A 26633-nucleotide genomic window follows, 5' to 3' on the forward strand; every position below is an offset into this window, starting at 1 on the left:
TCGCTTCAACTTGCTAATCCTTCGAGATATGCCGGTGACTTTCGTTCTTCTAATTGGATCACGTAGAGAAATACCAAGCATTGCTCGCTCCATAGGTCGTTGAGTGACTTTGCTTTTTTTATGAGGTCCATAGCAAGTGACCACGGCTCAGAGCCGTAGGTCATCACTGGAAACACGCACTGCTCGAAGACTTTTGTCTTCAAGGACTGCGGTATTGCGGACGAGAAGACGTCCCGGAGCTTCCCGAAAGCTGCCCAACCGAGTCGGACTAGATAATATACGTAACTTATATTATAACTTTCACGAAAAGGAATTATTCAAATCAAGAAAAAACAAATACTACATACTCGATTTTAGATCCGAAATAATAGTTTGATTTCCGATGTCTAGCAATCGCGAAAGCATAGGAACTCGTTAGGGATCATTTACGTCTTGATATGGTATGATTTATCATTATTTCTATTACGATTTTAAGTTACATCCATTCCTGCTAAACCAGACGATATGAAACGTGGACAGCGTTTTGAACTTGATTAAATTTGATTTTTTTGTCAAGATTCAGTTTAGGACTTTACAATAATTGTTGCGGAATGAGTAGAATTGGGTATTCCTTGGTTACGTATAGATACTATATAGTGTACAAAAAGAATTACTCATTAAAATGTCCTTTACGCTTTTGTTTTAGGCACTTTACTAGCAGTCTGTTTCCACGCCCCCCACGTGGGCTGCGGTAGCTCCTTGCAGTCCATCAGCGGGTTTATAGCGCTGACCGTCTCCATGACTCGGGGTTGAGCCTGGTCCAGCAGTTCCTCGTTCGCGCAAATCACCCCGGCGAGAGTCGTTTTGCGGATTTCCGATAGTTGCTCTGTTGATTACAAAAGTTCTTCAGCGTAATATTTTTTTTATTTTCGTTTTTATAATACCAAGTGACGGAACGAACAAGTCGTGCGTCTGGTGGTAAGCGACACGCCGGTTCATAAGTTGACAAGTCTCATGTGCCTATAATTTCACCAGCACCCTTACCCTTCGAAACCGGAACGCGGTAATGCTCACATTACTGCTTGGCGGCAGAAATAGGTAAAGTGGCAGTACTTCCCTGGACGAACTCTTTCTCGAGGAGCTCTACGGCTACTAAATGTTTTGTTTGTCACGAAATATTTTCTTATTATTATCAATCAAGATCGGTTATAATACACACATCAAAAGTGTCTAGGGATCAAGTACGTTTAAGAGTATTGCTGCAATTAGGGTTAATTATATTAACTTTTTTGTATCGCTATTGATACTTTTTAGTGAGTTTTAACATTTAAATAAGGAATATTGTTTAAAATTCGATAATAAGAAGAAAATCGATTGTCAATGTGGTTTTGTATAAAAATGAGTTATAGCGTTTTGACAAAATCATTACAATATCTGCATCGGAACCGAAACAATTTACATTATTATAGAGAGACGACATCATTTAACCCGAGAAGTGATGATGCGAGCCGTCGGAATGTTGGAAGCTGGTTCCAGACAACGTGCTGTGGCTTTCACTCTTAACACTACACAGAGCGTCATAAGTCGCGTCTGGACGCGCTATCGCATGACGGGCAGCGTGGCCGAGCGACATGGAGGACGATCTCGCATCACGACTCGCAGACAGGACCGGTATACAATTATTATATACGGTATAATATTATTACAATAAAAATGAGCAAAATCATCATTTTCGCCATTTTTTTTGTCATTTAATTGACGCCGTTAATTTGAGTTTTTTCCCACAATTTGCAAAAACATCAATTTTAGTTTATTTTTATTAAATATAGGGGTAAGCGGTTAAATAAAACATAAGCATTAAAGTAAGAAGTCGTCCTGGAAGACTGGATTTGGTAAATATTGCTTAAATAATTTTTATTTCAAAAATATTCACTTGATCCCTAGACACTTTTGATGTGTGTATATTGTATTTCACTTTCATTGCTACCTAATTTCATTGCCATATTGTAACTACCAACTAGTTATTCAACATCAGAAATGTTCTGGCTTTATATAGGTAAACACTTTTCAAAGAAGATTATCCTAATGAATTGTTCTGCCTAAGTCTTATGTTTTTAATAGTACATTATATACACTATTTACCTAAAGTGAATCCAACCTCAGGATCGTCATTTTCGTACCAGAAACGGTCTCCGATCTTCAGCCTCAGAAACTGGTCAGCAATTAGGCAGGTCAGCGTCGGCCCTAGAAGTCTTCCTTTGGGATCTTCGGCCAGGGCTCCTGTGTATAGATCTATGTCGTCGACGTGACTGCAATTAAACGTTTTTTCTATGACATAAAGTGACGCAACCAACTTGTCTTGCGTATCAGTTGCAAAGCTTTCAATCGTAAAAATCTAAAGGATACGTCTATAGTTGATAAGTCTAACGTGCTTGTAGTGTTACCAGCATTCTAACTCTTCAAAACCGGATTGCAGTAATGCTCGCATAACTGCTTGACCTCAGAAATATGTATGGTGATAGTACTTCCCTGGATGAACTCTTTCACAAAAAGCTCTACTGTTACTATTACAGTGTAAAGATTGTTTAGTTATTTAAATTGATCAACAGTTACAATCTTCTTGAAGACGTTTGTTTGTGTAAGTATCATTGTAACAATAAAGTGAACAGAAACAGGATTGTGAACTTTTATTTCAAATAAATAATATTTCAATTCAAATGTCTTGATGTAGTTTTAAAGACTGCAAGAATTGTCAATATACTGAGGTAATTTGTAAGGCCAGTTGTATTATTTATTGTTGCAGGGAAAATAAGGCGTTTTATCTTCTATATTGTCATTAGCCTATGACGTCTATTGCACTAAATTACATCCTACACTTGTCTCGATCGCTGATTGCACCCTCGTCAATATTACGGGTGTTTATTATTTCGCTTCAGAGTCAATGGGACTTTCCAGTCACGTGTTGCGCTGACATCAATACACACTTATTTTGGAAAAGTTTCGGCATTGACTGGTTTTTGATAATTCGTGTTTCTGATCGATCTGATTTTTGTGAACATTCGTTGCGTTCTTAGAAAACTAAGTTTAGTTTAAATGTGTAATAGAGTCGCATTTGAAACTGGATCCATTTTATGTAATAAACGACATATCAGTGGAATGTTTAAACAAGGTAGGTATTTTCGCATTTCTGTAAGTTTTAAACGAATATACGTTTTTCTGATAACTTTACGAACACCTTTATAAACTAATCGAAGATCAAACTGTTTGTGGTACAAGTCGTGTAAGAAATCTCAAAACTCACGTGTAAATCTGACAAATCCTGTTTATAGACTGCTCATCGAAGATGCTGTTAAGATCAGAAAAGTTCTTAGGCCTAGAGAGCCCACAAAGCTCTCTCCAAGCTGGGTACGGCGGCAAACCGTGATCCCTCCCGCGTTGGATGTTCAGCGAGACTAAGTCCAGGCCGCAAGGTGCAGGCTTCGTGGAAGCTGATGATGTGTTGGCGGGAATTGGATGCTCGAAAAGATGATTACTTAACTAGGAAAGAGCAGATACTTGAGTTTTGTTAAAGATTGTTCAGGCATAATTAATTGCTTAAGAATAACTAAAGTTAGAAAAATATCAAGTTTCTCTAGATTATTGACGAGATTCGTTATTGATTTTTTAAAGGCTTTTGCCAAAGACAAACTTGTTGCCAGGCCTTCGAAGTGTTAAAGAATGTAAATGGAAGTAAATTAATTTGCTACTCAGCGAATCCAGTAAAGGTTAAAGTAGCTGCAGAGTAACTGCGCTTGTGTTGTATATTTTTTCATGCACCAACCGTTCTAAACGAGCTCATTCTTCGGCCGAATGTCGAGCAATCAACAGCCCTGAGCATGCCTCGTGGAGAGGCGAAACACGTGTCGGTTAATAATTTTGGTTGTGCTGTCTGTGACTGTAGTTGCGCTTGTGTTATTAATTTTATGCGGAGGGAGGGTGGGAAAATAAACTGCTTGAAAAAATATTTAACACAAGCGTGGCTATTTTGCGCGATTGAACCTTCACTGCGTTCGCGGAGTAGCAAATTAATTTACTTCCATTTTTATTTACATGGACTTCCGCAAACTAACGCCTAAATCTATTAATTTCTTATAGAATGTGTCAATGTACCTATCTACATCTTCTGAATGGTTACCTGCCCCTCCTATTTAAGAGTTCTATCTCTTACCTCAGAGGTGACGTGTGGATCAACGCTGTGCACTGGCGTCTCCATAGCAGTACGTACAGACAGTTTGGTGCCTTTGTCGGTGTACAGCGCGTATGGGTTGAACAGCATTTTGTGCAGCTGTATGTAGTTGATGGAACCGTTCGCCAGGTCAGCGCTGCGCATCAGGCCCTGCCAGGAAGGAAGAAGTTTTATTGACAGTGTCAGGGTTCTAGATTTATACAGCAAGTAATGAGACGTCGTGAGGAATGATATGTGGTTTTCGGTTCCATAAGTGTCTAAAAAGGTGGGTGACCTATTATAACTACTATATAATTAATATAATGGTTGTAATTAACAAATCTTAGACTAGTATCATCTTCATCTGTCGTACTAAATCACCAAAGGGGTAAGAAAGAAGAAAATAACTACAAACTCTCTTTGAAGAGGTCTATATCTAACTGGAAGGGAGGCCTTTGCCCTGCAATGGGCAGTAATGGCTGAAAAATGAAATGAAAATGCGTGTACATGTTCACATAATCTCGCGGTGCACTCAAGTCGCACAGCGCAGGTCTTACGTGCCATTCATAACAGAATTGTAAGGTTCACTTGGTGTTTAAAATATTTTTTGCACTCCTGTGGGTACTTTAGACATTAATCTGTCAATTATAATTTCATAACCCATATCACAAAGGCGTTCTTTATAGCTCTGAATCAAAACTCTTTTGTCAACGGTAGTCGCTACTGAAATGAACTCATTTGTTTTTTTTTAAAAAAAAGAACGTCGTCTTTTTGCTAATTAAAAGAGTCCCCTTAAATGAATTGTTTCAATATAGCACGATAACACTGTTTATTTCTTTCAAACTATCATCAAGTTGTGGTACAAGTAAAATATCAATGTGACAACCCTAGGCTCCGAATGACATTGATGCGTTCCGAACAGGCAAGAGTTGGATTACTTGTTTTATTGTACTATGTCGAGCAATAAAATGTTACTCACTGGAAGTAAAGTGTGAGCAAATCGGAAGGCCGAGGCAGCGAAATGGTTGGCGATGGAAGGGTCCACTGTAGGGTCGTACACGTTAGAGTAGTTCTCGTTCTTGAGGGTTAAATTCAGGGCCCACATCACATCCGCGCCTGAAAACGAGTTTATTACCATTTGCGTGTTTAAGGATGACAAGGCGAAATTATTTGCTTCACCATACAGGGAAGTACTGCCACCTTACCTATTTCTGCCGGTTTTTAAGGGTAAGGGTGCTGGTGCAATTACAGGCACATAGGACTTGTCAACTTATGTCTCAGGATGACGGGCGCAGTGGCAGTACCTATAAGACCTATGTGATTTAAAGCTCTGAATGCCACTGCAACTGTTACAGGCGTGTCGCTTACCACCAAGCACACGACTTGGTCGTCCCGTCACTTGGTATTATAAAAACAAAGTAGCTCTTAGGCCGCAGATTCGGGACGACGGTGCCTTCAACGGGTACTACTGCCTACTGTCTTGTGTTTAATATGTCCAACACAAGACACACATTTGCGCGCAATGTACGATTAACGCACCACTGTAGCCAATTTGTGGCTTTATCGATTTCATTTTTAATAATATTTTCCCAACGTCAATTCTTCTTGTTCGTTGTTTTTGGGGAGACGTTAAAAAGATAGTAGCAAATGCTCACCGAGTACGGAAGGCAGGAATTCAGCATAAGTGATATGCTGCATTTGCGCAGCCACGATCTTCCTGGCTTCCTGGTAGGTGACCTCGTCATCCCATAGGGGATTAAGCTTCTTGAGCGTTGTGGCGATACGGTTGTGCTGTCGCGCCCATATCAGGTGCATTGTTGTGAGGTGGAGGTTCTCGTTGGCACGGTCGTCACCTGGAAATCATGATTAATTTTTGCTGTAATAAAATTATTTCTACGATTACTACTAATAGGTAAAGCTTTTGGTACTCACCAGTCTCAAAACAATATCGCCCCTTCTCGTTCATTTCAACAGTGTTACATCCGTCATTGGGATCTGTCGAAGCCGGTAACAGCTCCCTCGTTCCAACGCGCAACATTCGTAATAAACCATTTTTCCCAGTGCGGAGTCGGAGCGTTCTGTTTTTCGCATAGCCATACACTGTAGATCCGTCGATGAAGGCAGTGGCTTGGTTTAGTTGTTCGCGAGGTCCTGGAGAAAATAACGTTATTGCTTTTTTATTGTTGCGTGTTAAAATTTTTGTAGATTGAGACCAGGTCGAGAATAAGAAATATAGATCCAAATAGAAGAGGATGTGTTTGTAGTCTCATACATTCTAGTTCAAGAGAATATTAAGGGCATCTTCAAATTAGATGCTTATAGAATATACACTAATAATTTCCATGCCATATTTTGATACCTCCAGCGAACACTACATCAACCTTATTTTTTGGTCATTTTCTGTTATAAACAGCCATATTTATTTACTAATATTATGCTCCCCGAATTTTCTGCAAAATAAATAAGGAAACAAAAAACAAAATTTTGTTTATTGTTTCCTTCGGTTCGGAAAAAACCGAAAATAATATAAATAAACTAATTACCTAAATAATTAATTAAATTAACTGCCTGCGTGTCCGAACGGTTTCCATGCTGGACTGCCACGCAGAGGTCCCGGGTTCGATGACGGGACCGGGATAAATATTTGCATGGCCTACATTTATTTCTCTCGTGAGTTTGGGTGTAATTTGTGGTAATAGACAACCACAGACAGTATGTGTCCATGGCACCCGCTATACAAAATAAAAACAGAACAGGTCCAAAAATTAAGTTATCGATTTAGAAACGCAGCTGCAGCTACACAGTTGTGTCACGTGGGTTTCACTGCACCGCTTCTGTAAGCGTCTAATTTGAAGGCACCCTAAGAAATTCGGAAGAGGAAGACTAACCAAAATAGCACGTCGGAGCTGGTGCAGACCGAACGAACTCCATGCAAGTCAGGTTGTAATCCTCGTAGAAAGGATCTTCGACGTCCAGCGGTACTGGAAAACATTCTGGATGCGGCGGTTGGTTCGTGTCACAACAGGATAGTGAACTGCTATTCTCGCCTGGAATTTAATAAAAATGTACGATTATAGAACTTGACAGCAACACATAGGCTACTAATTGATTTACTGCAAGTTTGCAATTAATCCATGAAGTCGTAATCAACTTCACGCAGTAATGACTGCATGAAGTTGAAACGATTTCACGCATTAACTGCATCTCATCTAGGCTGCATGAAGTCGGCTCCGACTGCATGCGGTTAATTAGCATGAATTCGTTATCCGAGATCTCGACGGCATCAAGTTGATAACGACTTTACGTTTGGTCTCGGCTGCATGATTACGACTTCACGCATTCATTGCAAACATGCAGTCAATCTGATAGCAGCCTTATTGGACGATGGGGGATAGATATTTTAACTGCTGAGCATCAGAAATTATCCATACTACAATCCATCGGAACTAAGAGATTGATTTTGATGCATGATATTACCAAGTGAGAACCTACTATTTTATTATTGATATTATGAAGATAGAACACGAAGACAAATTTCTTCGATTTGCTTGGACTCGAACCAGGCACTTATGTGGGCCAACGCTCTAAACCGCTGCAGACCTTACCAATTTTTTTTATATATTTATTTGTATGTTTCGCCTTTTTTCACTGTCAGCGCACCTGTGAGAAACTTATGAGGTTACTCATTCTGGTACCTGTGCAGCTACCAGAAGCTGACGAGAAATCGCTGCATTAATTGCGATATGTATTTAATGAACATCTTGCTGTTGTACTAATTATGATTTTCATAATATTGTTTGTGAAAATGCTGCACTAGTTTGTTATTACGTGTATTATTATTGACTCAAAAATAGAACACAAAGAAAAATTTAAAATGAGAACTTAAACAGTAGTACAGTTCTTTGTGTTCTATTTTTGAGTGAGGTCCGTTGGCTCGTTCCGTGGCTTAGTTGGCGTAGCGTCTGGCACGGTTTGCTAGGAGACGTTGGTTCGAATCCAGCTGGATCGAAGTGAATTTTTTGTAAGTGTTCGATCTTTGTTTAATATTATAACAAACTAGTAGAGTAATTACACAAAAAATAATTGAACATCATGGCGGTGAAACGTCCTGCCAGCTTAATTACAATAATTAAAGAGATATCTCTAGTCAGCTGTTGGTAGCTGTAAAGTTACTTGGCTGAATGAAGAAACAGATTTTTCACAGATGGCGCTACGGCAAAAAAGTCGCTGAAAAACCCAAACAAAGATCTGCAACAAGCACATAGAGAGATTCGTATTCGTACCGTGGTTTAGTTGGATAACTTAATTACAACCTACTGTTTATTTGGAAGGTTTAAGTCATAACATAAGGTCATGGTGGCCTCCAGAATTCCGGATTTTAGCCCTAACATATCTGTAGCTGGGAAACAACTAGAGCTGATATGATAGTACAAGTATTTGGGGTCTTGAGTAAATGAAACATAGGAATCTGATCAAGAAATCAATAACCGGACAGGAATTGCTCGAGCCTCTTTTAACAACGAGGATAGTTCTGTGCTGTCCTAAACTGAACATAAACCTAAATGCATTTGCTATGGAAATATAATGGAATTTAAATATCTAAATTATCTAAAACAATAATACACGTACATTTTTGCAACAGTAACATACAAATTGACATTAAATTGAAACGGTTGACCGAAATATGAGTTGTGTGAAAGTTACTCGAAATAAAATGTTTAGTACTAATAATAATAATAAAATAAGAGAAATCAATTTAACGTGAAAGCTTTTCGCTTCGATATTTTAGGGACTTTAATTACAAAAATCATGTAAGAAATTCAAACATTTAAGTAAAAATTTGCTGTCGATAAACATCAGTCATCGTCAATAAACATCACTATATTTGAGTGTAGAAATTTCTTTGGAGACAAAGAGAGAAAAGAAAACATTGAATAATAATAGAAACAGTAACTAAAAATGCCAATAACCGGTGAAATGTCATCTCACTGGTTTTAAAATTTTTCACTCCAATTTTTACAAGGTGTATCGCTACAACTTGGCATTTTCACGTTTTACGAGAGATCTTGTATGTACAACGATCGCCATGTCACTGTGGCATATGATCATTTTGAACATATCGAGGCGACACGAACCACGCCCCCATACCAAATCTTCCCTATTTTCCTATATCTATGGTCATACCTTTGCTGAGAGCAGTAGCTGTGACATCATGGTCAATGAACTGTCCCCACACTGCAAGCATTACAGTGAAGGAAGAATCGTGTGCGTAGCTCGGGCGGTGGACTGTCACGCTGACATCTCTCGCGCTTGGTAGAGGTGCTCCGTCCACGCCGGTACGAGGAGAGCTTAGGCCTGCAATAAAGTGAAGATGTGTGTTATCGGCCTATCGACCAAATTCTAGCGCATAATAAATAGGAACCAATGTAACTATTACCATGGGGTATTAATTTATTCAAACTAACTTTAGTACATATTTAAAAAGTATCAGTAAATAAAAAATATTATAAGTATAGAGTCTCGAAAATTTCCTATACACTAAATAAGAAGTATAAAACATAAAAAAAACTAAATGTAAAACTATATAAACAACATTTTAGGAATGAATTTCAAATAAACTTAATTTAAAATTATTAAAATTGGTGAAAACAGTCGTTCGACAGGTCGAGGGTTTCCAAATGCTGCACTTTTTGATTGGTTAGTTTGCAATAAATTGTATAGATGGCATTTCTTTGAATTTGTTCTCGTAACTAAGTAACGTTTTAGCACTGACTCTTACTTTAAAATATTAATAATACAGATTCAGCTCCTTTGCGATTATTAATCTCCTTATCTACACATTTGACAAAAATGTAATAGCTGCCATCTGTTGGTCGCTTCAAATATCCTTACAATCGCATCGTGGTTTATTGGTACCATCTATTGATCAGCGTTAAGCATCAAAATGTGGATGCGGATAAGCGGCGTTACGACTGCGATATTTCCTTGTACGAGATTGGGTATCTGCACCATGTAGTATAGTATTATATTATCGGTGCTATTGCCTAAATAGTTTATTTATTGCCGCTAGATGTCATTTCATTCTAAATAGTAATATTAGTGACAAATAGGTGGCGCTTTTTATAGTTGATTAATATTGATATTGCAATTGTGATTATAATAAATGGCTATACTAATTTAATTTAGAGGAAGCATTTGGTTGTTTATATAAGGTGATTTTAGTCTGACTCTATTTTATCTATAGTAGGTAGCAGTGGAGCTCCGTGTGAATGAGTGCGTCAAGGAAAGTACTGCCATGTTTCTGCGTTTCGGTTTTGAAGGGTAGGCTTTATGGTAATTATACGCACATGAAACTTGTCAATTTATGTCTCAGGGTGACGGGTACAGTGGCAGTGCCTCTCAGATCTGTTCTGAAGTTCTGAGTGGCACTGCAACTGTTAAGAGTCGGAGAAGAGCTGTCGCTTACCACCACCAGGCGCACTACTTGTTACCTTCGTTAGGTATCATAAAAAAAATTGTACACTGTAATTCGAAAATACACGGTTATACAGTTGTTGTTGATGTTGCCTATATTTACTTACCTTACCTCTATCTTTCAATTAAGATATTTTGACTTTTTTTTATTTTGATATATTTTTTATTCTAGTTCAGTGTATTCGAGTCCTTAGTCAACCATGACCATGGGACCTGTAAACAGCCCGAAACAATCGGTTTGCTTGAAAAAACAGATATACGCGATTTAAATCCGGAAAAATAGTTTCATTTCCTAGTTCAGTGTACTTATTAGAGACGATGCCGTTACGATACGAGCATATAGACATATTAGTCATGCTCCTGCCATTGGAGCACCCAGTAGGTCAATTCCTGCACTCCTACAACATGTGACTAATAGAAAGCCTCATACTCCTTGAGATGGTTTTCGTATTGCCGTGGATCATGATGTCTACACGGTTCAACTATGCTAATTTGACAGAAGTTAGTGTGGCTGAATTCAAAGCATTCTATTCTTATATTTAAAAAAAAAGTGTCTCTTTCGGTATACGAGTAAGGTATTCTTTGGTAGTTTAGCAGTAACCAAAAATAACTCATACAAAAAATATTTACAATGATATCTGTTTCAACGCAAACGAACAATGTTTCTCAGTTTGTTTTGAGATAACGCCGGTAGATCAAAAGTTTGATGAAACGGGGCGCCGATGTTATGTAAGTAGGTAATTACATTTTTCTGAGATAAAGAATTCTTTTTGCAACAGACAACACCATTGTTGTTATCGAAATATCGTGCCCTTGATTAAAGTAATATGTGGCGGGCGAAGCCGTAAACATAACGCGGTTTGCGCGCCTTTTTTGGTTTTTGCCATTTGTCACTTGAAATCTTAGAGGACGGAAAAAAATAAAGGAAAGGAGCTGCCTTATCCACGGAATAAACGTCCCTACCTAAATCAAAAATATCCACCACAAATGGCGGATTTAGTGTTGTACCATAATGATAGATAAGTCAATATCGACATGCAAATGTATGGCTTGAATGTTGAAACTGTTGTTACTGTGTTTCATGTTTGCAAATTTTTGTAGTTTACTGTATTCAAAGTATGATTAATACTAATCTATTATTACTAGGCAAGTAATGAGCCATTTTAATCAAAATTAAATATAAAGTTATTTACCAATAAATGTAACGATGAAATTGCATCACCACGTAATTTAGTTACATTCAAAGTTCTATTTAAATTTGAATGGAGCGAACAAACGAAGATGGTATTTGATCCAATGTTTATGTTCGGCAGTCCTATAATTTCCAACCAATGCCCGTGTAATGTAACATCCGTATGATTTCCGCTTTTTCTACAGCCGCACCCCTTAATGCTGGAGCGACGCATTTTATCACTGTCAATATTTTTGTCAATTTATTACTATTCATGCGAATAATTCACAAAACATTTGGCCAAACATTGGTTTTGACATTTGATGTACTTCCCTTTGACAACTGGATACGGATGTCAAAGGGTACTCCAAAAATGGTAAAATGAAGACAGTTGGCATTTAAGATGACGTTACGTATTTCCGAATCCCGTGTTTGAAATAAATCAATGTAGTGCTATCTCTTTTGACTTACGACGGCACGCAGTAGTTAAACAAAGACAATAAAATGGTTGTTTTCACCGTCTAAAATGCTTCATATATATATAATTATATGAATTTTATTTAGGCATTTTGTTTTGAATTAGTAGAAAGTCAATTTTAAAGTGTGATTATATACATCATACTTTAAAATTGACTTTCTACTAATTCAAATTAAAGAGAAATAATATTTTTAAATAGTTTTTCGGCCCGGGTGTGAAGTGCTATTTTTCGAGATACGACAAGATCGCTTTCCGGCGTCGATATCTCAATATAACATGTCCTTTGGTTTCCATAGTCTAAGCTTGAAATGTTGTGATCATTATAATTAAGATGTCAGACGACATTGGCAGAATCATCGTGAAAATCGATGGAGCCATTATAAAGAAATGAATTAAGTTGTCAAATAAAAGTAATGTCCTTTGAATGACCTCCTGGCTCCAAGCTTTACTCCCAGTCCGTTTCGGTGAGTCAGGAGTTAGGAAAGTTTCTACTGTTGCCCTCCCGGCCTTTCTCTCTTCGGCACACAGCACGTGCAGCCTCTACGGTAGCATCCTTAGCCCTTCTTTGGGTTAGGTTTAGCTGTCGTGCTTGGCCGAGGCCAGAAACTCTTGGACGCCCAAATGTCCCGACATAGATGTTCTGTCTTTTCCACACCAACAAGGCTGTGGGGCGAGCAGCTCTGCAAGATCGTTCAGGTAGAACTTATACGCTCTGCAAGCGACCTTAGAGAACGGGCTCGTCTCATAGCCTCCTTTGAAAAGGAGTCTGGGTATTGGCTACAGGCACTACCCTCGGCCAACATCGGCACGTTATTAGACGATCTTTCTATCACACTAGTTGTCTGCCTCTGATTGGCGGCAAGAACAGTCCACCCCCATCAATGCACGTGTGGTGATGCTGTTGACGAGTTTGATGACCATGGCCTCTCATGTACTCGAAGCGCTGAGCTACCGGCAGTTTTCGAGCGCACTGGCATCTGTCGCAGTGATGGTAAGAGGCCTGACGGTATGACTGTCGGTCTATGGAAGCTAGGGAGACAGCTAGTGTAGCACGCAACCTGTGTGGACACTGTAGCCTCCCCAAGTCCTTGCAAGCGTGGGCGGCGCAGGCTCTGTGGCCAGAACGGCCGAGAACCGCAAAAGGCTCAATCACGCCAACCTTGCCCAGTGCTACAGGTTTCCTTTGGGGCCACAGACAAAGCTTCGCCTGTGACGAGGCGATCCGTCCGTTCGCTTCGTAGAAGCCTCCGGTGACCACAAGACTGGCAGTTATTTCTGCCAAAGAATAAGTTTAGCAATTCAAAGAGGAAATGTTGCCAGCTAGACACGATGCCCCAGGATACGGACCTCGATGAAATGTTCTATTTATAAACTTTTTTTTCTATCTATCTACCTGCTACTATATAGATATATTATTATAAAAGTAATCTAAAAGTAAGCCTCTCTATTTAATAATGTTAGCCTAAACCCACAATCATACGGTATAATTGTAACTTTTTTTTACAAAAAAGACTTCAAAAGTTTTATTCACATCGGTTAATGAAAAGTGGGTTGAAAGTTGAAGGTGAAAATTTGCCGCCCTTAGAATTGGAATATTTTCTTAAAAATGTTGTTTCTCTTACCATCACCGTAATCTGGTGGTAGCACCCTTCTGAACGGTGTACGAGAGACGCCCCATCTCCAAGGATTCTTAAGGTTGTTGCAGCTGCCATCCTGGCTCCTGTACTTCGACGGCGGGCAGGGTGGTGGACTTTGACAGTAGCGGGGCTCCGGGAGGGTGCCGTTGATCAATGGCCCGCGGCCAATGCTATCCAGGCCTGTTGTGTTGGTGCTGGAAGGAGAAAATGTATTAAGAAACTTAGTCTAGGAAAATTTTGCGCGATGTGCCTAGCGTCGCAGCGCTTTTATTCTTTTGTTGTTTTGTATTGAAAGAAATGTATATTTTATTTTTAACCGACTTCAAAAAAGGGGAGGTTCTCAATTCGACTGTGTGTTTTTTTGTATGTATGTTACGCGATAACTCCGTTATTTGTCAACCGATTTTCATGATTCTTTTTTTGTTGGAAAGACCTCCATAGTGGTCCCATTTAATTTTGATGAAAATCATCCACCTCTAAAGATGGCTGTTCACACATGAAGATTCATTTTTATAAATAGCGCCTAAATTTTATTATAAGAAGCAATTATTTTAATGGTTGATTTTGCTATTCTCTAATTCAAGGCGTTTTCTCTCAATATACTTTGAGTGGTGAGAACCGATTTTTATTATCTCCTGTGTCAAGTCCCGTATAGTGGCGAACTAGGCAATGAATCCGGGTGTGCACTTTCCGGTAACCGATTTCAATAAAACTTGGTAATTATATGTAATTCCACGTATTTTTGAGGTCGGTTTTTTTAGTACTCTGTACTGAGATTATACTAAATTTATGTAGAGAATATGTTCTGTTATATTGCATAGTTGGCGCCGCACCACGCTGCTTGCTGCAGCTTCTTTTTAATTTTTTGTACAAGATAAAGTTTATACATATAGTAGCGCCATGTCGCCTGGCTGAAGCAATTTGAGGTGACCTTACATGTAAGTAATGGTATATATAAGCTAGGCGGTATTTTTATCGTACCGTCACACGGCGGTCAAGTTTTTTTGTAATTTCTACTATTCCCATCGCCTGTCCGCCAGGAGTTCTTTTTATGCGTCGTGCGCCTGGTGGTAAGCGACACGCCGGTCCATGACAGTTATAGTGCCGCTCAGAGTGTTAAATCCCAACAATCTGAGGTGCACTGCCACCGCGCCCGTCACCCTGAGACTTAAGTTGAGTCACTTGTGCCTGTAATTTCACCATTTCACCAGCATCCTTACCCTTCAAAACCGGAACGCAGTAATGCTTACATTACTGCTTGGCTACAGAAATAGGTAAGATGGCAGTACTTCCCTGACCGAACTCTTGATACGATGATGGCAATGATGATAAACTCTTTCACGAGGAGCTCTACTGCGATATAGTAGAGACTATAATATAGTCTAGATAAAGTTACCGATTTCACGCTGTTTGGTTGGTACTGTGGAAGCCTTGGTTATAGCGCAGAGAGAGGTTCCATTTAATATTGCGATCAAAGGGTTCACTTGCAGTTTAATCCCTATTAGTTCCGGTGTTCCCCAGGGATCTCACTTAGGGCCTCTCTTTTTCAATATTTTTATAGACGACGTTAATAAATTCAAAACTACTCCTATTTGCTGACGATACAAAATTTTTTAATGTTATTAAATCAAACCAGGATTGTTTAAATTCACAGAATGATTTAGATAACTTAAGCGATTACTGTATTAAAAATAAACTATATCTTAATATTGAAAAATGCTGTACAATTTCATATACTAAAAAAATCTAATCCAATAAATAGTTCATAATTAATATCTTAATAATCAGAAACTTCAAAGAGTATCCGAGGTGAGAGATCTAAGGGTGCATCTGGATAGTAAGTTAACATTTACTTCTCACTACAAAAAAATACCAGCAAGGCTTTTAAATTACTGGATTTTATATTTAGACAATGTAGCGATTTTAAGAACCCTGACACTCTTATATTGTTATACATTGCATTTATAAGATCCAACTTAGAGTATGCATCCACTGCTTGGAACCCCAACTATAATAAATATTGGAAATTTAAACAAAAAAAATATATAGAAAACTATTATAACGCATACGAGATCGTCTTAGGTTGCATGATGCATTTATTATTTTTGCGCAAATGTATCAACGGAACTTTGAAGTGCGAGGAGTTGCTTCCTCGTGTTCCACTTTCGGTTTCGTATAACTTAATCGGGAAGCCCATCACTCGGTTGTTCCATCCACCGCTTTGCAGAACCAATTTGTCAAACATGCCCCTGTGTGTCGTGTTTGCTGCACTTATAATTAACTTAATGGTGCTATACCTAATCTAGACATTTTCTTTTTATTCCCTTGCAAAGTACAAATTTGCCATTTTAAAATACATATATTACATATACATGTGTGTGTATATATATATAGGTGACGGGGTGAACAAGTCGTGCGCCTGATGCTAACCTACACGCCTGTGTATAACAGTTTACAGTGCCACTCAGAGCTTTAAATTGCAAACATCTGAGTGGCACTACCACTGCGCCCGTCACCCTGAGACATAAATTGACAAGTCCCATATGCCTGTAATTTCACCAATATCTTTTATATTATCTGCGAGCGTACCTGATTTATTGTGTGATTGTTATGCTTTTATAATCTTCTTTTTGGGTTTGATGATTTGACTTAAATTTAGTTTATTTTTTCTTCTTTTAATTACTATTCATAGAGACATAAGTAGGTTTATTGAATGTTGTGTACCTACGTCTGTAATTGGCTTCTGTATCGGAGTTTGTTCTCTTTAGTTTTAAGTTGTTTGAATGTATTGTAATAATACACATGCTGTTGACATTCCTTATGAAAATAAATAAATAAACACATTTGGAAAAGGAATAAATCCTTGCGCGTTTTATATTAGTGTAAAAAGGGTATACGATATTAGTATGTTGCCGGTAAAAGATCAGTATTGCGTTGCGATTGGATATCTGATACTCTACCACAGTGGCGCCACGTGGAATGTAACGAACTTACGTTGATATTCAGTTGTACCTGCCGTGAAGGAAATAATTTGTTAGGTTAATATTTTCGATACGTCATATCGGCTTATCCACTGGTACACCTTGAACTTGTCAACTCACCATTGCCCGCCAACATCCACAGATTGTCCCTCCATCTTGCCGCAGGGCGTCCTACACTACATTTACTTTGACGTGATCCATTCCATTATAACTAAGAAATAGATGGAATAGTGGATAAATAATGATCTCTCACTCTCGTTTTGAAAATAGATAACGATTTAGTAAAGGAAAAAAGTTTAGTGGAGGAAAACTATAAATTAATTTGTATTTGGTTTTCAAGGACTTTTTAGCCGTAGCGCCATCTATTACAAATCTGTGAAAGTATTTCGTCATCCAGTTAGGTAACTTTACAACTACCAGCCCTGACTGGAGATGTCGCTATTAATTGTATTGAAATGTGTATACTCAAATAAAGTAACAAATTAAATCAAATATTAGACAACATACTTTGCTCTGGTCCCAAGGTAATTAACTAAAGCGCTTGTGTTATGAAATCGGAAACAACGAAGGTACCATAAACATCCAGATATAATGTAGTAAAGTTTCTACATTGACCCGGCCGGGGATCGAACCCATGCTCCATGGTGTGTAAGCCCCTATACTATATACTATATGATTATAGCATTGAGTATATAACCAGAAATAGAGACGAAATGTCATTTAATTTGTTTGAAAACTATTCTGCCATATCATTACTGTGACAACTGCACTCCGATTGGCTAACCCGAGTTCGAAACAATTGACGGATGTCGTCAATGGGTGTCAACTGTTTCACTTCAAATCGACCAGTTAACTCGATCTGTGCTATAATGGACGAAAATTGCAAAATTACATTTTTAACATTTAATTACCGATGAAATGTGATTCCGTTTGTTTTGTAATTAGATATTTTTTCCACACCACCGAATAGAACAGCACGGCATTGTTAGAGATATTATCTTTATTACAATAAATGCAGAATATTTTTTGGAATATACGAAGACGTACACACAGGTCAGTAGTTGGCCTGTCTATATTCAGTGCAAACGAGAGTTGATATTTATAAGAGCTGTATCGCTAATGTGTTACCAGGAATATATAGCCATTATTTCGTCTCAATTTCTGGTTATATACTCGATGGATTATAGTGAAGAAGTGATAATAGAAACCGAAATTTAAGAACGGAAAAGATAACTGGGACCTAACGAGAGAGCGACAGGGCTTAGCCTGGGACCTGACAAAGCAGAAACGCTATTTCAGATACCCGGGAGACATTTAAGTAGCAATGGAGTTCCTTATGAAAGATTTCGTCCAGGGAAGTACTGCCACCTTACGTATTTCTGCCGCCAAGTAGTAATGTGAGCATTACTGCGTTCCGGTTTTGAAGGGTGCTGGTGAAATTGCACATGGGACTTGTTAACTCATGTTTCAGGGTGACGAGTGCTTACTACCAAGCGCACGTCGTGTTCTTTCCGCCACTTGGTATGATATAATCTCAGTACAGAGTACTAAAAGACCGACCTCAAAAGTACGTGGAATTACGTCTATTTGATAAGTTTTATTGAAATATCCCCTAATTCGCCACTATACAGGACTTGACATTGGAGATAATAAAAATCGGTTTTCACTACTCAATTGAGAGAGAAACGCCTTGAATTGGAGAAATAGCAAAATCAACCATTAAAGTAATTGCTCCGAAATTAAAGTTAGGCGTTATTTGTAAAAATGAATCTTCATGCGTGAACAGCCACCCTTCGAGGTGGATGACTTTTTTCAAAATGAAATGGGATCACTATGGAAGCACCCCCTTTCAAACAAAAAAGAATCATGAAAATCGGTTCACAAATACCGGAGTTATCGCGTAACATACATACAAAAAAAAAGAACATACAGTCGAATTGAGAACCTCCTCCTTTTTTGAAGTCGGTTAAAAGGAAATAGAACGAAATGTGTACTATAATATTGTTCGACAATTTAGGGTCATTCGCCGTGCGTTGGCGATCGGCGCGGCCCGGTGAAGCGAAATGAAGCCAAACTAGAGCGGATCGAGTTTCGCGGTTTAGTCAAACGATCACGTTACACTATCGACTGATATCGACTTCTACATTAAGAATAATAGTCCACTTTAAGTAGCTACGTAGGTACCTATTTACCTTTTTGCATAAAAAATATTAAGTCCTGATACAGCCTGAAATGGCTTTGGTTGATTCCGTAAACAGTGAAATTATTGAGTCAAGTCACTTTGGAAAAATATATAGTAAAATTGAGGACATGCACTGGTTAGTAAAAACACGATTCTTAAAAAAAAATTCATGATAGAAAAAAAACACAAACTTACCTCGAAATTTTGCAACAAAACCGTTGTATTCATTAGGTACTTTACATATCGCACTGCTATTACAATAGTGTTGTAACTCAAATTGTCTGAAATTCACGATTATACTATTTCAGAACGTAATATTTGATTCTCTGCACGTCAATAGAACCGTAGCTAAAATATTGTAAGAAACAATGAAAATAAATCTATTTAACTCAAAATGAGACAAACTTTTTACGAACTCAGTTCTGGATAAAACAGTCTTAATAAATAAGTTTCGAAAAAATATTAAGTAGTTTTTTCCTTTATTTGACAAGTGGGAACTTGTTTAGACGTCTGTAATAAATAAACTTTATCCTATACATAAATTTTAATAATATTTGGCTGGAAGTGAGTAATTTGGTTTTCATCGATTCTGAAATAATACACTTTTTGAGTTGATACACTATTGCACTAACAGTGCGATATAACGACGATTTTTTTTTATCAACTGAACTAAATAGAACATGTATAGTATACGATATATATTTTTCAAATGGGTTGAATTTCGTTTGAAAAATAAATTAATTCTGAAATAAAGACGGTGGCCCTAGCGTTCGATTCAAGCAAAATGAACCGTATTAGTTAGTACGAATTACGAAACGAATAAACGAAAAACCATTTATTTATGGACTTCTGCATCTCAAACGTGTAACGGACTCTAAGAGTGCCCTTACTTCTTACTATGCATTTGCATAATCGGTATTGTCGTATGGTATCATTTTGTGGGGGAATTCTTGTGGGATAAATGAGTATTCATACTACAAAAGAAGTGTGTAAGAATAATAACCAACATTAAACAAATTGAATCTTGTCGCCCCTATTTTGTTAAAAATCAAATTCTTACACTTACTTCCATCTACATTCTGGAATCGTGTAAATTCATTAGAAAGCATCCCCAATTCCTCTAGAGAATAATAAAAGAAATGACCGTAACATGAACAAACTTAAAATCCCCGTCTCCAAAATGAAAATAGTTGTGTCTGGCCCACACACTATGTTAATAAAAATTTATAATCATATCCCTAATAGTATTAAAAATCTCCAAAAATTTACAGTTTTGCAAAGTATTAAAAATATTCCTTATTCGTAAGCTATTATAATTTAAAAGAATTTTTGGACGATTTGCTACAATGACTTTACATTTAAAATAATTAATTAAGATTCTAATTACCCATAATGTTTAATTGTCATATGTTATTTAATACAATTAGAAAGATGTTTATCTTTTGACGATTTGATAAAATGATTACTTAGTTCTAATATTTGATTGATAACTCATAACGTATAAATTGTATTGTATATAGATTAATTAAATTGCTGTATTAATAATGTCAATGTGAGACTGTCTTCCACAGTTGCTGTGCCCTTGCAGGGCGTCACATATAAACTGCCCTAAATTGGAGTTGTTGTAGCATTGTCTCTTGAGCTAATTAAGACCCTATGCAGTATAATTAATGTTGCAAATTACTTGTTATATTATATGCATAAAGATAGTAAAATTAAATTTAAATGTTTGGGCGTGAATTGTGATTCTTTCACTGTACGATGTGGTTCACCGCAATGTTTGTCTAATTTAGTTTTTTTTATCAATATTAGACAAGGAATTTTGGTTTTTTTTTATCAATCAGACGCCATTTAATTCTATGATTAAAATTTATTTATTTCTCTAATTCAAGGACTTGCACTATAAATAAAACTTAAAAAAAAACGGATTTCAAACACCAAACGTCGTGTCGCGAATGTCGTGTCTGTCATCAAATATCACTGTGCAGTAATTTGTTGTCTGTAGGAAAATGTTTACGACCACTGCTTCTTTGTTTAAATTTTTTCCTAATTCTAAAAAAAGCATCTGTAGGTAGGTAGTTGAAACGATCTTAATACTTTTTGTGATAATGATTCAGTCGATCAAGATCTAGTCTGTTATAATTGTATAATACAAAGATCGAACACTTAAGAAAAATGTTTTTGATCCGGCTTGATACGAACCAACGTCTTCCAGCAAACCGGGCCAAACGCTAAGTTACGGAACGAACTAGTGCATCTTACGAATTTTTCTATGTGCTTGTTGCAGATGGGTAATTTTCAGGTAAGTTTTTTGTACTCAAATTTGGTGACAATTTCTTTTTATTTAAATATTTATAGATTCAGATTCAGATTCATTTATTTCTCAAATATAACATTACAGTATAAATTGCACTACATGTCAAAGTATAAGAAATTAAATTGAGATCGTCAGACAAAAAGGAAAATTATAAGAAAAGCACACAATAATTAGAAAATTAACAATTAATTATGTAATATTGTTGTCATTAAATTATAATCAAATATCATTCTCCATCAAGGATCGTCATAAGTTGATAACAATTATACAAGAGTACGTTAATGCGGTAAGAATTAGAATAAAAATAGAAAATACTGAATTCGTTACAATTTAAAGCCCATAAATTCATTTACAGAGTATAAAGGATTTTTCAAGAAAAGGTCATTCAGCCGGCGCCTAAATGTTTCGTCAGACGGTTCAAGTCTGAGAATAGCGGGTAAACGCTCATAGTAAGCAGGTCCGATGACACGCGGGTTTTTCTCTGCAAGTGCCATGCGTCGGGGGACTGTTCTCAAATGACCGGTACGGCGAAGTGGGATGCCAGAAACATTTACAGTACCAAATGAAGACAGATTATTTCTAACGTACATTATAATTGCGTATAAGTCGAGTGAGTAGCGCGTCATTATGCGTTGCGCTACTAAGAGATTTCTGCAGGAATGTCTGTGTTTTACCCCAACCAATACGCGTACGGCACGTTTTTGCATTAGCATGACTCTATTGGCATCCGTGGAGTTACCCTATATGAGTGAATCGTACGACATTAGCGAGAATATAGAATATCATCACGAAGTATTATTTAATATTCTATTGTGGTAGCCTCAAATGTTCTTTAATATTTCACGGTGATATTTCGAGTATAAATAATAAAAATTGTCACCAAAATTGAGTACAAAAAAAACTTACCAGAAAATTACTGAGATCTTTGTTTCTTGTTTTTAACGACTTATTTGCCGTACCGCCATCTTTGAGAAATATATTTCTTCACTCAGCCAGGTACCTTTACAAGCTCTTTGCTTGTTTAAATAAGGTCTGAGTAGTAAGTATATGTTGTATCTACTCGGTTGTAAGATCTCAATTGGTCTAATAGGCCGGAAGCCGACATATCGTCGTTCACTAACTGGACCTATGCAATATGACTAAGCAAGGTTTGAATATATTGAATGAAAATTTATATGTGTTATTATTATGTGTCCATGGTGTTGGCGTGGTGGCCACAAGCTGGAAGACACTGTACTGAGATTATACTAAATACATTATCGTAGTAAAGTAATTCTGCTCTCGAAAGAAAGGCACAAAGCGTAAATTCAAAATTCGGAGATAAAACAGTTTAACGGCTTTCTAGATCTTTCTGGTATAAAGGACAAATTAAAACATAATAATGTTTGATGTTAAGTAATTTATTAATGCTAAATATATATAAGACATATTTTATACAGAAATATTCATTGTATTTTAATATATTAATGTATTTTATATATAATAAACTTAGTAGAAAAAAAAACACAAAAAATGTTATTAGATGTACTATTTACATATTAAGGGCATAACTAACTTAATTATAATTATGAATAGTTGACTTAGAATATAATAAAAGGGCACAAAGTGCTTTTTGTGTTATTTATGTAGTAATTATAATAAGGGCACTATTTGGTACATTACTCACATATTAATTATTACTAACATATTACTAAGTAAAATTCTTTGACTATTTCGAAATTAATTAACCACATTAAAAAAAGGAGGTTCGCAATTCGACTTAATTTTTTCTTTGATGTTACGCGATTACTTATTTGTGAATCATCATCAAGATCTGGATGATTCTTTTTTTTGGAAAGAGCATACCTCAGTACTGGTTCCATTAAAATTTGAAGAATATATTCCACCTCTAAGGGTGGCAAACTAGGGGATGAATCCGGTTTCGCGCACTTTCGGTAACCGATTTGAATAATAAAACTTGGCAAATAGATGTAATTCGACGAACTTTTGAGGTAGGTTTTTTTTTAGTACTCTGTATTGATATCATTATGAAATTATAAACGTCAAATATGACTTTTTAAGATAGAAAATCTGATTAATGATGTTGACAATTAACGAGATAGATTTCTGCAATAAATTAGGTATATTAACTGTTTCCCCGATCCCGAATATGTATGGATGTATACTACAACTCAAAATAAAAAATACTATAGAACAAAATACGACATAATTTCAGACGGAGGAAATTGCTCTATGTCTGTTACTTCCTTGAAATTTAAATAAATGTCAGATGCTAACGGCCCGGAATCATTACTTAATATCACTTTGTTAACGGTTGCTATTGGATAATGGCTGATGATGACCATGTAGAGCTAAGACTATATCTTAAAGTTATAGGTTATGTTTATCGGAAGACGTGGTATGAATGACCACGTGACTCCGATACTACGTGGACCAACCATCTTGAAATAGTCGTGCAAGCAGCACAGGACAGCTCAAATTGGTGATCCTAGGAAAGAGGCTTACGTCCAGCAACGGATGTATTCCTATAGATTGAGAAGATGATGAATTAGGTTTTATTTTATAAGTTGCATGAGCTTAATAGTTCACGGATCTTTCTAGTTCACTAGTTCAGTTGGCACTGTGCGAAAGGGACAACTAATGTACTTTTACTGTGTTTAGTAACATTTCGAGTGAAATGTACGACTGAGCGTAAGTTAACGACGCAGATGTGTTTGTAAGGATAATCAAAATTGTATTTTCTATATTTAGTAAAGTGTACTATTGACCTAACAACACATACTAGAAGTCCGGAGTAGTTAATTTACATAAAATTACTAGTTTGGAGTGTTCGTTCCATGTCCGAGCAAGGACAGTCCCATATCTTTCTACATAAGTTTTGTTTATAGTGCCACTAAGTCGACTACCAAATCTCCTCATTGGTGGCGGAGCTGGAAAGCACGCTCACTTCCTGACGCCGGATAACGATGTCTGTCCAGTTCCCAATAACTTAAGAGGATATCTAGCTTATCCTCTACTAACTCTCCAGGCTAGTGCCGTAGATGCCCAATGAGACAATGTGCGGACATAGCTTCCAACTCAAAGGGTAACTCACGTGTCCCGCGCGACTCCTCGCTTCAGGCTCTCAACAAGACAGCTGCTAAGATGCGCTAGCTACGCACGAGACAGAGAGTCATTCAGCTCTCAGCTCAGACATACTCTGCAGCTCACCACAAAATGAGCGTGACTCAAGTCCGGGTCCACCAGAGACGCCCGTGAAGGCGTATCACTGGCTGAGGGATTGGCTTGGACGCCCGAGCAAGCTAAAAGCTTTAGTAGCATTACAGCTCCTTGTGAAAGAGTTCTGTCAAGTACTGTCACATTACCTATTTCTGCCGCCAAGTAGTAATGTGAGCATTGCTACGCTCCGGTTTTGAGGGTAAGGTTGCTGGTGAAATTACTGGCACATGGGACTTGTCAACTTATCAGTCTCAGGGTGTCGTGCGCAGTTGCAGTGGCCTTAGATCTTTGTGATTTAAAGCTCTGAGTGACACTGCGACTTTTAGGGACAGGCGTGTCGCTTACTACCAGGCACACGACTTGTTCGTCCCGTCTCTTAGTGTTAGTGAAAGAAAAAGAACTAGAAGACCGAACTAGTTCAGTTGACCGATTGAACTAGATCGAAGCGTTCATTTTAAAGACCGAGCAAGTCTACTGTCTGAGGTGTTTTGTGTTTGCTACTTACCCATTAACCAGGAGCCTGGTGGCCTGTTCAGCAGCATAAGCATTATTAGCCATTGGTTTCACATCCTTAGAAGTAGCAGCTGCTCTCTGCGCTCGGCTGGCAGGAGTATCTTTCGCTAGTGGCGCTCGTTTCTTTTCCAGTTCTATTCTTTTTTGGAGATCAGCTTTTCCTCTTTCTACTGCTGTTTTGATCTCTTCAGGTGTTGGTTGATTTGACCAGTTTTTTGGTTGCCGACCTTTGAAAATCATTAACGTTTAATTTTTTTAATGTAGGTACCTATCAAGATCGTTGTATATTGTTTAGATTCTTACTTCAAAATGAATTAAGATTTTTGTCATAGGATAGGGAAATTGCTCGATCTCAAATTAGGGAAATCCCAGTACTGTCTATTAGTACCAGAGCAAAGGAATTCACTCTGAGGCACTTCTCAGACCAGGATCAATTTAAAAAAAGCTGATTTTCCAATTTGGTCCTACCGGGAATAGAACCCGAAAACTCCTCATCCAGCGCTCACAGAGTTAACCGAGTCACCGAAATCGTCAAAATGGTTCAGATTACAAGAAAAATGTAGAGTCATACATGACAGCTTTATCTGATAATCAGATCTAGTAATCAAGAAGTTAGCCAATAGAGGAACTATCTTCCGCCATACGTCTACAATGTTTTGTGTAAATGGAGGAAGCTTCACAAACTCACCTTGCAAAGGCCATGATAACTGCAACAATGGTTGCAGTTCTGGAGCAGTGCTGGACAGATTTAAGGGCGTTACTGTCAGGTTTGTCTGAGGAATAGGCGTAGAGTCATCCGTGCTGTTGTCCATACCCATGTCATCGCTTAAGTTGTAGCCTACTGTGACCAGGAGGGCTATGCTCAGGATTGCTCTGTACGAGAAGGGATTCATTAATTTGTGGCGTAGTTTCTTTAATAAAGTCTGGGGGATTCGTATAATATCCCCGATTTTAGTTGACTAATTACGTTGTTGAAAGTAAAAGATTTAAACTATGAATCTGTCCATTTGTTATTCTGTGTGTTACAGTCCCTATACCATCATGTTTTCTTTTACCTATTTTTATATTTGACGAACAGGAGATAAGTATATGACAAAAGCCTATAAGGACATAATCTCACAAAAAGTTAATCAAAAGTTAATTAAAGTTATCATGATAACAGGCTTGGAGAAGCTCTGAACGAACTTTTAAGTAACTGAAAATTGAGGAGACGGAAAAAGGATGAAGAAATTGGAAATATGAAGGTAGTTAATCACAATAAAACAACTGATCCGTGGACCGATCGCACGTTGCAAAAGGCATTATTAAAAAAATTTGACCGAAAGTTTTAACCATCATGAAACTTACATCAAACTGATACAGACAGCGCACTGGAAGTTGCGCAGGCGCTTGTGATATCTGCGCGTGAGACTCGACTCAAATATGTAGGTGGGTTGCACCAGAGGCGTGCGCTCCCCGCTAGATCCTGCACGCTGCAT

At 37.6% G+C, this 26633-nt stretch overlaps 1 protein-coding gene across 1 annotated transcript; it reads right to left on the minus strand.

Moving 5' to 3' along the window:
* LOC113230235 (peroxidase) lies at positions 1 to 26633 on the minus strand. Its single transcript, XM_026464072.1, has 13 exons — positions 26503 to 26633; positions 25844 to 26028; positions 25148 to 25382; positions 13929 to 14137; positions 9368 to 9538; positions 7072 to 7230; positions 6116 to 6334; positions 5839 to 6036; positions 5163 to 5299; positions 4187 to 4354; positions 3281 to 3516; positions 2122 to 2288; positions 1 to 865 (listed from the first exon to the last, which is right to left on the minus strand). Exons 1-13 carry the CDS (start codon positions 26631 to 26633, stop codon positions 669 to 671), a joined length of 2412 nt encoding a protein of 803 aa, XP_026319857.1. The 3' UTR covers positions 1 to 668.

Source organism: Hyposmocoma kahamanoa, unplaced genomic scaffold (assembly GCF_003589595.1).
Source record: "Hyposmocoma kahamanoa isolate Upper Pololo Valley unplaced genomic scaffold, ASM358959v1 63, whole genome shotgun sequence".
NCBI classification, from domain to species: Eukaryota; Metazoa; Arthropoda; class Insecta; order Lepidoptera; family Cosmopterigidae; genus Hyposmocoma; species Hyposmocoma kahamanoa.

Bases quoted from the DNA above. Each gene is read 5' to 3' on its own strand.
- LOC113230235 (XM_026464072.1), bottom strand. From the start codon at position 26,633: ATGCAGCGTGCAGGATCTAGCGGGGAGCGCACGCCTCTGGTGCAACCC. The intron at 14,138-25,147 runs GTAAGTAGCAAA...TTCTCCTTCCAG, and splicing joins ACCAGGCTCCTGGTTAATGG to CACCAACACAACAGGCCTGG. The intron at 7,231-9,367 runs GTATGACCATAG...ATTAAATTCCAG, and splicing joins AGCTACTGCTCTCAGCAAAG to GCGAGAATAGCAGTTCACTA.